Source organism: Oncorhynchus keta, unplaced genomic scaffold, assembly GCF_023373465.1.
Source record: "Oncorhynchus keta strain PuntledgeMale-10-30-2019 unplaced genomic scaffold, Oket_V2 Un_contig_6244_pilon_pilon, whole genome shotgun sequence".
In the NCBI taxonomy this organism is placed as follows: Eukaryota; Metazoa; Chordata; class Actinopteri; order Salmoniformes; family Salmonidae; genus Oncorhynchus; species Oncorhynchus keta.
Window position 1 is genome coordinate 371867 of NW_026288751.1, and position 12474 is coordinate 384340.

General features: G+C 44.3%; 1 protein-coding gene across 2 annotated transcripts in view; it reads right to left on the bottom strand.

The window, feature by feature from the left end:
- Positions 1–205: 205 nt before the first annotated feature.
- Positions 206–12474, bottom strand: part of rnf128a (ring finger protein 128a) — a 35942-nt gene continuing 23673 nt past the window's right edge. For both annotated transcript variants that reach the window (XM_035782636.2, XM_035782637.2), the window contains exons 2-7: positions 11643–11890; positions 4578–4649; positions 2878–2960; positions 2645–2741; positions 2259–2448; positions 206–1734 (exon numbers count right to left, since the gene is read on the bottom strand). In XM_035782636.2, the coding sequence (XP_035638529.1) occupies positions 1625–1734; positions 2259–2448; positions 2645–2741; positions 2878–2960; positions 4578–4649; positions 11643–11890 (800 nt within the window). In that variant the 3' untranslated portion in view covers positions 206–1624. The remainder of the gene's footprint in view (positions 1735–2258; positions 2449–2644; positions 2742–2877; positions 2961–4577; positions 4650–11642; positions 11891–12474) is intronic.

Consider the following 12474-nt stretch of genomic DNA (forward strand, 5'->3'; position numbering starts at 1 on the left):
GGCAAATACCACTAAAATGCTATTACCCTTCCCTGCCCATTTTCCCAATTCACTTTTTTTCCACAGAATTCCAGAGGTCTCAAACTGTGAGCTGGCTTTTTCTAACATTAATTGCATCACTAGTGAATGAAGATCAGAACCTTTTTAATCCCCTTTACAAACAAAATGAACAAATTAGCACTAAGCAATATTTTGATCAAACAAATGTATTTACAATAAGTATTTTATTAATATATACCAGTTTAGTACATTTCCCACATAACTAAGTAAAATAAAATGAACCTTTGTCCCTTATTTAAGCAAAAATACTTAAGACATTTACTCTGGAAAGGCTGAACAAGGTGAAGACCAATTTTGTGTTTAAAACCTGAGACATGTATTGACATTAAATGAACTAATTAATGTGAAGTGCATGCACAATCTAGTTGAAAATACACAGTGAACTCATTGCATTTTTCTATTAAAGTAGGATGGCATGGAATAGATCTTTCACTGGTGAATCATTTTAAGGTACACACCCAAAAAGCACAGGTAGTTACTGAAACATGTACAAATATTTGCATGAAGCCAGGGGGTTTAAATAGATGCTCTTACTCCCATACCAAGACTCCGTATTTCCAAGTTAAAATACTACTCCTAACATGCATCAAACTCATAAGACAAACTAAAAAAAGACATGTAGCTTCAGGTACAGATCAGGAAGTGCTGGGCAGGGGTGTGTGCCAGGGCACCTAAGTAATTGTAATGTCACAAGCATACAGAAGGAGGAAGCAGTCCCTCATTTTGGAATTTACCTCAAACAAGTGGCAAACCAAATTCACATGTACATTCAATTAGCAACAATGAGACAAATCTATATTTCGAAACTGGAATGTTCCTCACAATCTTATGCGCTCCTCTGCTAGACAAGGCAAACCAAGGTATGTAGAGACACTAACATCCTATGCTTAGACACATACAATAGGTAAAACTGAGCTTTGTATAGCAGTGTGCTTGCTGTCAAAGTAATTTTCAAAGCTGTAAATCTTATCAGAAAATGCCTTACACTAACTACTGCATTATCGGATGTTTCTAAATGTAAGGGTCTTTACATTTACATTTAAGTCATTTAGCAGACGCTCTTATCCAGAGCGACTTACAACTGAATTTGCATATCACCTCAAACTTTCATTGTCATGAGAACTGTCACCTATAATACCCCATTAAAAAACAGACACATGGAGAGTAGTCTTATCCCAGTAAACTGTGGGTGTGAAATTAGCTATAAAAAAACATGTAAAAATATGTAACTAACTGATCCATTGACTGAAGGAATTAAACCTCAAACGTAATCAAATAAATCATTAAAACGTACAATTAAATTCAACCGGAATTAAACTGGACTTGAACAAGAGTGAACATTACAATTTCCTAACTTAGTGGTAAGTGCATCGAAGAATTGCCTCATCAATTTAATGTTAAACAGATATCCATAGGTAGGTTGAGGCCTCTTTTCCTATGAATAATCTAAGGCCCACATTCCTGGTTTCACTTGCTTCATGACCACAGGAAACATCTTTGAATGTAATTGATTGTGGTGCAAGTCCCATTAGCCATGCTCCAGTGCTTGGAGTGAGCATACTGTTCATGTCCGAGGTTCCAGTTGGTTTTGTGAGTCGCCCTCAAAGGCCAGGTTGTCATAATGGGGCTGGATGGCCACCTGGACTGACCCAGGGTCAGGATAGTGCCCCAACGCTGCAACACAAACATGATTAGTCAGTCAAGCCTCATAAGTGCTGCTAGCAAGCTGTACAAGAACCAACCTGCTGGTCAATATTTATTTTGGCACAATGGCTGATAGAGGTCAATGGATAAGCAAGCTAAAGAGGAGGGAAACTGAGAGGCACTTCAGCACCAGACAGTAACAATAGTGGTTGTTTGATCAGGAATAGACTTTGTAGTGGACTCATTGATATCTACTTGCAGCAATCAAACGAACTAGATAAAAAAAGTATCTGAAATTCATTAACGGGAATATCTAACCACTAGCATTTAAAAACCATGGGAGCAAAATTCACACTGTCTTGAGCAGGGTTGCAGCTTTATCACAGTAATGTAAAAGCCTGCATCTTCTAAAGACCATGCACAAAGTAGTACCACTGCCAACTGAACTACAGTATGTCCCTTATGTCTATAGAAAAAGCTCTCAAAGCTATTTATGTGATGTTATAAGACTTCATCAAAATAATTTGCCTCCAAATGTGAATGCTGTGTCTTACTCTCAAATGTGTGGGTCTCGTCTGCTGGGCTGCTGTGCTTCTCTGTGCCCTGTACGGAGGCATAGCCTGAGGAGGCATAGCCTGAGGAGGCTGTCTCACTGCGGGTGTCATCTGGGACGGGGATGCTAGGGTAGGACCTCATGTCTGGAGGCATGGTTACTTGATGACTGGGATGCTCCTCCTCTGGCTGCTACTCAGGGGGATACAGGTGGACTGACTAGCATCACTGACAAGTTTCATATTCTCCTCAGACAATGGCACTAGCAATGTAAATATTGTTTAATCTACAACAGTAATTTAATCAAGAACTTCTGTGAACGACAGGCAAAGGTTATTTCAAAGTACAGGGTAATGCAGAGGACATGATGCAAGATACAGTTGCCTACCTCTACTCCCAAGGCCTTGAGGATGTCACATTTACACATGGGGCATGTCCTGTGCTCCAATAGCCAGGGCTCAATGCAGGTCTTGTGGAAGAAATGACTGGAAACAAAAAACAAACAAGAATCATGATGACATCACAAAATTAAGGGAATTGTAATAGCAGACAGGGGTAGGCCTACTGTACTCCATGTGGCAATATTAAACTAGCAACAAGCCACTGCAGTTAGGCACTTACTTGCAGGTGAGGATGGTCAGCACGTCGCCAGACTTGTAAGCATCAATACACACTGCACAGGTGTCAGCATCAGGCCCAGTCTCCTGAAAAACATGTTAAAAAAAATATTGTAGTGACTAGGGCAGTCATGACATTTTGTCAGCTGGTTGTCATGCAAAAGACTGCAGGTCTCACGGTAAATGACCATTAATTAAACAAACAAGTTTTGCATCTCCAGGCCTTTCACGCATTCAAGCCACTGACGTGTGCCTTTGGAACATCTACATTTAAAACGTCTAATAAATCAATTTAATATACACCTTCACAATAAATCCATTATTTATTTTAGCCGGGTCTAAAGAAACATTAAGATATGAAAATGTATTTTAGAAGGCATTTTTTACACGCCCAATTTTTCAGTTTTTGATTTGTTAAAAAAGTTTGAAATATCCAATAAATGTCGTTCCACTTCATGATTGTGTCCCATTTGTTGTTGATTCTTCACAAAAAAATACTGTTTTATATATTTATGTTTGAAGCCTGAAATGTGGCAAAAGGTCGCAAAGTTCAAGGGGGCCGAATACTTTCGCAAGGCACTGTACAAGAACACTTATTTCCCTCCACGTTAAACACTATTTGAGGAGCTATTTCAGGCTATTCAAAATCATATACAAATTCACTATAATTGTAAGCCGCCTTGCACAATCAATGAACAAACAGCCTCGCCTGCGGCTTTACATTCTCTCCCAGACTCATGGATAGAAAGTTTGGAGCCTAACATAAGGTAACCAGTCCATCCAGTATCGATAATAATACAGTCCACACTCATAGGCAATTACTAACATTTGGTCTAGCCTATACTCCCAAAATTAAACAATGTGCCAAAGACATCTTTAATCAGTTTTGTGTTTTTCCTGACATTTGTAATGGGCTATGTATTGTATAACAGCACAACTTGGGCTCATAAGCCTATGCATAAGCTCCAATATGCATATGGGTGTTTTGAATGAATCACCACCTTAGAAAGCGTTGTTGTGTTAGGCTTTAAAACATCCACAATGACCATGTTTTACACTCAGTTTCAAACTGATCATCGCAGTGAGGTGAGTTGATGATACTGTTTTGATAAGTGTTTGATTTCGTTCAATTTTTGCATTGATGTCAGAGTGGTTAGAGGGACAAGAGCCCTGAGTACCAGGCCATTAGGCCCTGATGGTCATTAGGGTACTACCAATGTATGTCCTTGAGTGCATAAAAGGAGATTACCGTGACTCAATGATCACGTTGTAATTTACTACGGTCATGATTGCCGGTTTGCCGGTAATACGTCACCCCAACAGCCCTAGTAGTGACACTGAGCATACATGTATGTAGTCTTCATAAGAGCCTGTGGTCCAAGGCAACCAATTTTTCAAGAACTGGACATTGCATTTGATACTGATCACCATGCTTGAGGGGGGAACAAACAGACAGTCACTTCCCCATATGTAGACCAACAAAGTAAAATTGTTTAAAATGTGCAGTAGTCTGAGTAATGGGTTAAAACAGAAGCTTACAATACTCTGCATGTCCTCAGAACAAGAACCATACAACACACAATAAAAATTGCGTATGCCATATGTTACCAGTTTGAAACAACCATATTTTTCAAATTATCCTCAAAGTGATGCATAATAACCATCAACACATCAGTATTATACTTAAACATCTCCCCGTTTCACCTCATCTCCCCGTTTCACAGTCCGGACTTGCAGCTGACCAATGGCTTTCTTGGCCTCTGCCTTGAGACGTTTCTGTTGGAGAGAAGAACGTGTTCAGTATTAGAACGTGAGCAGGCTACTGTTTAAATTACATTATTCATCTGCTTCCTCTGACAACTAATTTAAATCAAACACATTCAGCAACCCACTACGTGGGTGGACAACTGAAAAACATCACTATGTAATAACTAGAATGCAACAACAAAGCAAACAAATAAACATTTTTTTATTTCCTATACTGTGACCAGAAACAACTGAAATAACAAGGAGCAGGAGAACCGTATGCGACGAGGTCATGTTAGAGAACATGGGTGATCTGGGAGAAGCAGAGCATTCATTAGAGGAGCCCCTGCCTGTGTCATTAAGCCGTTCCTCTGAGATCATGTATTGGAAACGTTACATCAGCTTGCATATAGGATGGCAAAACAGCAGATTTACGTAGATCAGGGACTGTTCGTATTAGGCATAAATAATCCTGGAGGGACAGTCTGACAGATTCAATTCTAAAACTATAATTTGGGAAATACAATACAATCATGCTTTGGACATATTGTACATACACAATTAAAGACTACTCTCTGTGCTCATGCAGCCTCCCCATGGCAACAAGACAAAATGTGCACAATTGTACACAGGAAGAATCAACGTTATTTAAGGGGATTTAGGAGACAGAGGATGAGTCAGGGTCAATATTGGCTTTGAGGATTCTCTGGAAAATATCATTATGTAGATGTTTTCTGTGATATACACTGAACAAAAATATACTGAGTTACAGTTCATAAGTAAATCAGTCAATTCATTAGGCCCATAATCTATAGATTTCACAACTGGGACTACAGATATGCATCTGTTGGTTACAGATACAAAACAAACAAAAAGTAGGGACATGGACCTGAAAATCAGTCAGTTTCTGGTGTGAGCAACATTTGCCTCATGCAGTACGACATCTCATTCGCAGAGAGTTGATCAGGCTGTTTATTGTGGCCTGTGGAATGTTGTCCCACTCCTCTTCAATGGCTGTAATAAGTTGCTGGATATTTGCGGGAACTGGAATACGATGTAGTACATGTCGATCCAGAGCATCCCAAACCTGCTCAATGGGTGGATACAGCTTATGCCTGCCCATACCATAACCCACCACCACAGGGCACTCCGTTTACAACGTTGACCTCAGCAAACCGCTCACCCACACAACACCATAAAACGCTGTCTGCCATCTGCCCGGCACAGTTAAAACCATCCACGAAGAGCACACTTCTTCGATGGCCACTGGCATGCTGGAGGTGAGCATTTGCACAGTTAGTTATGACACCAAACTGCAGTCAGGTCAAGACCCTGGTGAGGATGACAAGCACGCAGTTGAGCTTCCCTGAGACAGTTTCGGCAAAAAATTCTTCAGTTGTGCAAACCCATTTTTATCAGCTGTCTGGGTGGCTGGTCTCAGACGATCCCCCAGGTGTAGAAGCCGGATTTGGAGGTCCTGGGCTGGTGTGGTTACACATTGTGAGGCCAGTTGGACATACTGCTAAATTCTCTAAAACGTTGTCGGTGGCAGTTTATGGTAGAGAAATTAACATTCAATTCTCTGGCAACAGCTCCGGTGAACATTCCTGCAGTCAGCATGCCAATTGCACACTCCCTCAAAACTTGAGACATCTTTGGCATTGTGTTGTGTGACAATACTTTTATTGTCCCTAGCACAAGGTGTACCTGTGTAATGATCATGCTGTTTAATCAGCTTATTGATATGCCACACCTGTCATGTGGATGGATTATCTTGAAAAATAAGAAATGCTCACTAACAGGGATGTAAACAAATTTGGGCACAAAATGAGAGTAAAGCTTTTTGTGAGTATGGAACATTTCTGAGGGTATTTTATTTCAGCTGATGAAACACTGGGCCAACATTCACAACAGGAAGTGTTTTTGTTCAGCATAGAAAGAGTTTGGTTTTGGATATCAATTTTCTAGGTTAGCTAGCCAGCTATTGTCATTTTTTTAACGCAACGTAACGTAATCAACACTGCTAGCTAGCCAGCTAGCCCCCGAATAGCAGCACTGTAGAAACTATTACACTCAACGGAACGACTTGATTAGTGTAGTGTCAACAACGCAGCCACTGCCAGCTAGCCTACAAAGTCAACAACGCAGCCACTGCCAGCTAGCCTACTTCAGCAGTACTGTATCATTTTAATCATTTTAGTCAATAAGATTCTTGCTACGTAAGCTTAACTTTCTGAACATTCGAGACGTGTAGTCCACTTGTCATTCCAATCTCCTTGCATTAGCGTAGCCTCTTCTGTAGCCTGTCAACTATGTGTCTGTCTATCCCTGTTCTCTCCTCTCTGCACAGACCATACAAACGCTCCACACCGCGTGGCCGCGGCCACCCTAATCTGGTGGTCCCAGCGCGCACGACCCACGTGGAGTTCCAGGTCTCCGGTAGCCTCTGGAACTGCCGATCTGCGGCCAACAAGGCAGAGTTCATCTCAGCCTATGCCTCCCTCCAGTCCCTCGACTTCTTGGCACTGACGGAAACATGGATCACCACAGATAACACTGCTACTCCTACTGCTCTCTCTTCGTCCGCCCACGTGTTCTCGCACACCCGAGAGCTTCTGGTCAGCGGGGTGGTGGCACCGGGATCCTCATCTCTCCCAAGTGGTCATTCTCTCTTTCTCCCCTTACCCATCTGTCTATCGCCTCCTTTGAATTTCATGCTGTCACAGTTACCAGCCCTTTCAAGCTTAACATCCTTATCATTTATCGCCCTCCAGGTCCCCTCGGAGAGTTCATCAATGAGCTTGATGCCTTGATAAGATCCTTTCCTGAGGACGGCTCACCTCTCACAGTTCTGGGCGACTTTAACCTCCCCACGTCTACCTTTGACTCATTCCTCTCTGCCTCCTTCTTTCCACTCCTCTCCTCTTTTGACCTCACCCTCTCACCTTCCCCCCCTACTCACAAGGTAGGCAATACGCTCGACCTCATCTTTACTAGATGCTGTTCTTCCACTAACCTCATTGCAACTCCCCTCCAAGTCTCCGACCACTACCTTGTATCCTTTTCCCTCTCGCTCTCATCCAACACTTCCCACACTGCCCCTACTCGGATGGTATCGCGCCGTCCCAACCTTCGCTCTCTCTCCCCCGCTACTCTCTCCTCTTCCATCCTATCATCTCTTCCCTCTGCTCAAACCTTCAACCTATCTCCTGATTCTGCCTCCTCAACCCTCCTCTCCTCCCTTTCTGCATCCTTTGACTCTCTATGTCCCCTATCCTCCAGGCCGGCTCGGTCCTCCCCTCCCGCTCCGTGGCTCGACGACTCATTGCGAGCTCACAGAACAGGGCTCCGGGCAGCCGAGCGGAAATGGAGGAAAACTCGCCTCCCTGCAGACCTGGCATCCTTTCACTCCCTCCTCTCTACATTTTCCTCCTCTGTCTCTGCTGCTAAAGCCACTTTCTACCACTCTAAATTCCAAGCATCTGCCTCTAACCCTAGGAAGCCCTTTGCCACCTTCTCCTCCCTCCTGAATCCTCCTCCCCCTCCCCCCTCCTCCCTCTCTGCAGATGACTTCGTCAACCATTTTGAAAAGAAGGTCGACGACATCCGATCCTCGTTTGCTAAGTCAAACGACACCGCTGGTTCTGCTCACACTGCCCTACCCTGTGCTCTGACCTCTTTCTCCCCTCTCTCTCCAGATGAAATCTTGCGTCTTGTGACGGCCGGCCGCCCAACAACCTGCCCGCTTGACCCTATCCCCTCCTCTCTTCTCCAGACCATTTCCGGAGACCTTCTCCCTTACCTCACCTCGCTCATCAACTCATCCCTGACCGCTGGCTACGTCCCTTCAGTCTTCAAGAGAGCGAGAGTTGCACCCCTTCTGAAAAAACCTACACTCGATCCCTCCGATGTCAACAACTACAGACCAGTATCCCTTCTTTCTTTTCTCTCCAAAACTCTTGAACGTGCCGTCCTTGGCCAGCTCTCCCGCTATCTCTCTCAGAATGACCTTCTTGATCCAAATCAGTCAGGTTTCAAGACTAGTCATTCAACTGAGACTGCTCTTCTCTGTATCACGGAGGCGCTCCGCACTGCTAAAGCTAACTCTCTCTCCTCTGCTCTCATCCTTCTAGACCTATCGGCTGCCTTCGATACTGTGAACCATCAGATCCTCCTCTCCACCCTCTCCGAGTTGGGCATCTCCGGCGCGGCCCACGCTTGGATTGCGTCCTACCTGACAGGTCGCTCCTACCAGGTGGCGTGGCGAGAATCTGTCTCCTCACCACGCGCTCTCACCACTGGTGTCCCCCAGGGCTCTGTTCTAGGCCCTCTCCTATTCTCGCTATACACCAAGTCACTTGGCTCTGTCATAACCTCACATGGTCTCTCCTATCATTGCTATGCAGACGACACACAATTAATCTTTCTTTCCCCTTCTGATGACCAGGTGGCGAATCGCATCTCTGCATGTCTGGCAGACATATCAGTGTGGATGACGGATCACCACCTCAAGCTGAACCTCGGCAAGACGGAGCTGCTCTTCCTCCCGGGAAGGACTGCCCGTTCCATGATCTCGCCATCACGGTTGACAACTCCATTGTGTCCTCCTCCCAGAGCGCTAAGAACCGTGGCGTGATCCTGGACAACACCCTGTCGTTCTCAACTAACATCAAGGCGGTGGCCCGTTCCTGTAGGTTCATGCTCTACAACATCCGCAGAGTACGACCCTGCCTCACACAGGAAGCGGCGCAGGTCCTAATCCAGGCACTTGTCATCTCCCGTCTGGATTACTGCAACTCGCTGTTGGCTGGGCTCCCTGCCTGTGCCATTAAACCCCTACAACTCATCCAGAACGCTGCAGCCCGTCTGGTGTTCAACCTTCCCAAGTTCTCTCACGTCACCCCGCTCCTCCGCTCTCTCCACTGGCTTCCAGTTGAAGCTCGCATCCGCTACAAGACCATGGTGCTTGCCTACGGAGCTGTGAGGGGAACGGCACCTCAGTACCTCCAGGCTCTGATCAGGCCCTACGCCCAAACAAGGGCACTGCGTTCATCCACCTCTGGCCTGCTCGCCTCCCTACCACTGAGGAAGTACAGTTCCCGCTCAGCCCAGTCAAAACTGTTCGCTGCTCTGGCCCCCCAATGGTGGAACAAACTCCCTCACGACGCCAGGACAGCGGAGTCAATCACCACCTTCCGGAGACACCTGAAACCCCACCTCTTTAAGGAATACCTAGGATAGGATAAAGTAATCCTTCTCACCCCCCCTCCCCTTAAGATTTAGATGCACTATTGTAAAGTGGCTGTTCCACTGGATGTCATAAGGTGAATGCACCAATTTGTAAGTCGCTCTGGATAAGAGCGTCTGCTAAATGACTTAAATGTAAAAAATGTAAATGTAATATCAAAGACTAACATGGCACAGATGGTTTTGATGCTTGACAACATTCTTCATAATCCTTAAAGGGGCAGATATTAAAGTGAATACTGTTGCATGTTCACTTGACCGATATGTAGATTTGAGGGAGGCAAGTTGCGGTCATTCTAGTTCACAGGGCAAGCACGAAGCTGGAGTTTTGCATATGATTACAGCCTGAACAATGGTGCCCTGTGCCCTCTGAGCATAAGGTCCTAGCTCAGTGGGTGAAGTCAGCTCTGCTCTAACTGCTCAGCTACCCACTCAAAAATACACTTCTCTGTATCAGTCTGTCTACCCAGCCTCCCTGCAGAAAGCATTGGATAATCAGCCACGTGAACAGACACCCCTTAGATCACCGGGTGTTTCAGACAACACACAGCTTCACTGCTTCTGGGAGTGATCATGAAGCAAGGACAATACGCAGTACACTGCTAATAAGTAAACAGAGCCTGCAAGCAAGCACTTGAGACCAGTCAGTCTTCAAAGTCAAGGTTACCCCCTATATGCAGGAGTAAACAGTGCTGAGAAAAGTACTGTAACTTTGAAAATCATGGGCCTGTTCACGTGAGTGGTTTTACCTTGCATAACAGCCCAGATCCAACCAGATGAAGTGGAAATACTTGTTGCGCAGCAGCAGGTTCAAAGGTTTTTTGGAAATGCTACCTTTGAGTGGAACTGAGCATTCTTCCCATAGTAAACTTTTATCCACCATATAAGCCTGACAGTTCAGTTACACTCAGTGAATACAATCTGACAAAACCTTTGGACAAAGAAACTTTTCCTTTTCCCTGCAGGGTTCTTGTGTGAAAAGAATATAAAGAGACAATTAAACAAGCTGCTTGGGACAGACACCTGCAGACAAAGAACGTGTGCAAAGCTGTAAGGGCAAAGAACTGTAAAAGATAAACACAAGGTGCAATCTTGTCACCATCTGAAAGAAAACCAGTACAAGTCAGGACTCCTACCATTCCTTTTAGAAGGGAAACTCACTGCCGCTCTATCCCAACACAGATTTCAGAAAGAAGCTAAAGCACAAGATCCCAAAGGCAGAAAACAGGAAAACTAAATATTATAATAAGTTACATTGCTGTCCAGGGGTTCTCTGGTTGGCTTGATCCGTGTCATGCAACAATCAAGTGATTAACAGTAATATATATATATATATATATATATATATATGAATCACCTCTACATAGATGAGCAGTCAGACACTGACTCAACAGGAAATGTTCTCTTTATTTTAGTTTCGCCTGACTCCCTCTGTATTGCTGAGGAATGCTGACACACCCCAAACTGTGTAGCCCCACTAAGTGTTCCATAATGTTTCCAGTTCGTTGAAACACACACATAAGAGAAGGTATGTTTGACGCAGGAAAGGAAAACAACTGTTTCCAGTGGAATTTCCCCAGTCATATTGTTCTACAGATCAAAAGGTGATAGTGCTGCAGTATTCTGTTTCATCACAAACCACTGAATTGTTTGATTTGACCTTTATTTAAAACAAGAGAGTAACCATTGAGACCAGGGTCTCTTTCATAAGGGAGCCCTGCATATATAATTCAGGGTAAATAATTGTCATCATTGTTCGAGAGACTGGAGACTGACCTGTTTGCGGTTTTGTAGACGAACACTGTTGAGGCGGCGAGCTGAGTAGAAGATGAAGTAGCCCACAGTGGCTGCTGTTACCACGAAGAAGGAGATGGAGACAAAGAAGACAGAGTAGTGGCTCATCCAGGGACCATGCTGCTTACCCACTTCAATAGTCATCGAGACCGGAATCCCTTGCCTGATTAGCTCAACAATCTCCATGCCCCGTCGGTGACCAATCATGATAGCAACCATACCTTCTGTTCCTGTAACCAGGGGGAAAACAAAGTATGAGGAAACATCACACTATCCTCAGACACATATACAGGCTGGGCCTTAAATATGCCCAAGTGCCCTCAACTGAATTTCACTATAGCCCTAATGTGTCTATCAAACATATTTAACGAGCAATGTATGAATATGGTGTAATTTAATGTCAAAACATATCTATTGCAAAGTATCCGTGTTTCCCATAGTATTTTTGTCCTCCAGCAGTGGTGGCAATGGTGGGGGGTGCATTTCTTCTAGCGCATTGACAAGCTAGCTGTTCCCATTGACTTCCAGTCATTGAGCCAATGACAACATACACTAAGTATTTGGTAGCATTGCCTTTAAATTGTTTAACTTGGGTGAAACATTTTGGGTAGCCTTCCACAAGCTTCCCACAATAAGTTGGGTGAATTTTGGCCCATTCCTCCTGACAGAGCTGGTGTAACTGAGTCAGGTTTGTAGGCCTCCTTGCTCACACGCTTTTTCAGTTCTGCCCACAAATGTTCTATAGGATTGAGGTCAGGGCTTTGTGATGGCCACTCCAATACCTTGATTTTGTTGTCCTCAAGCCATTTTGCCA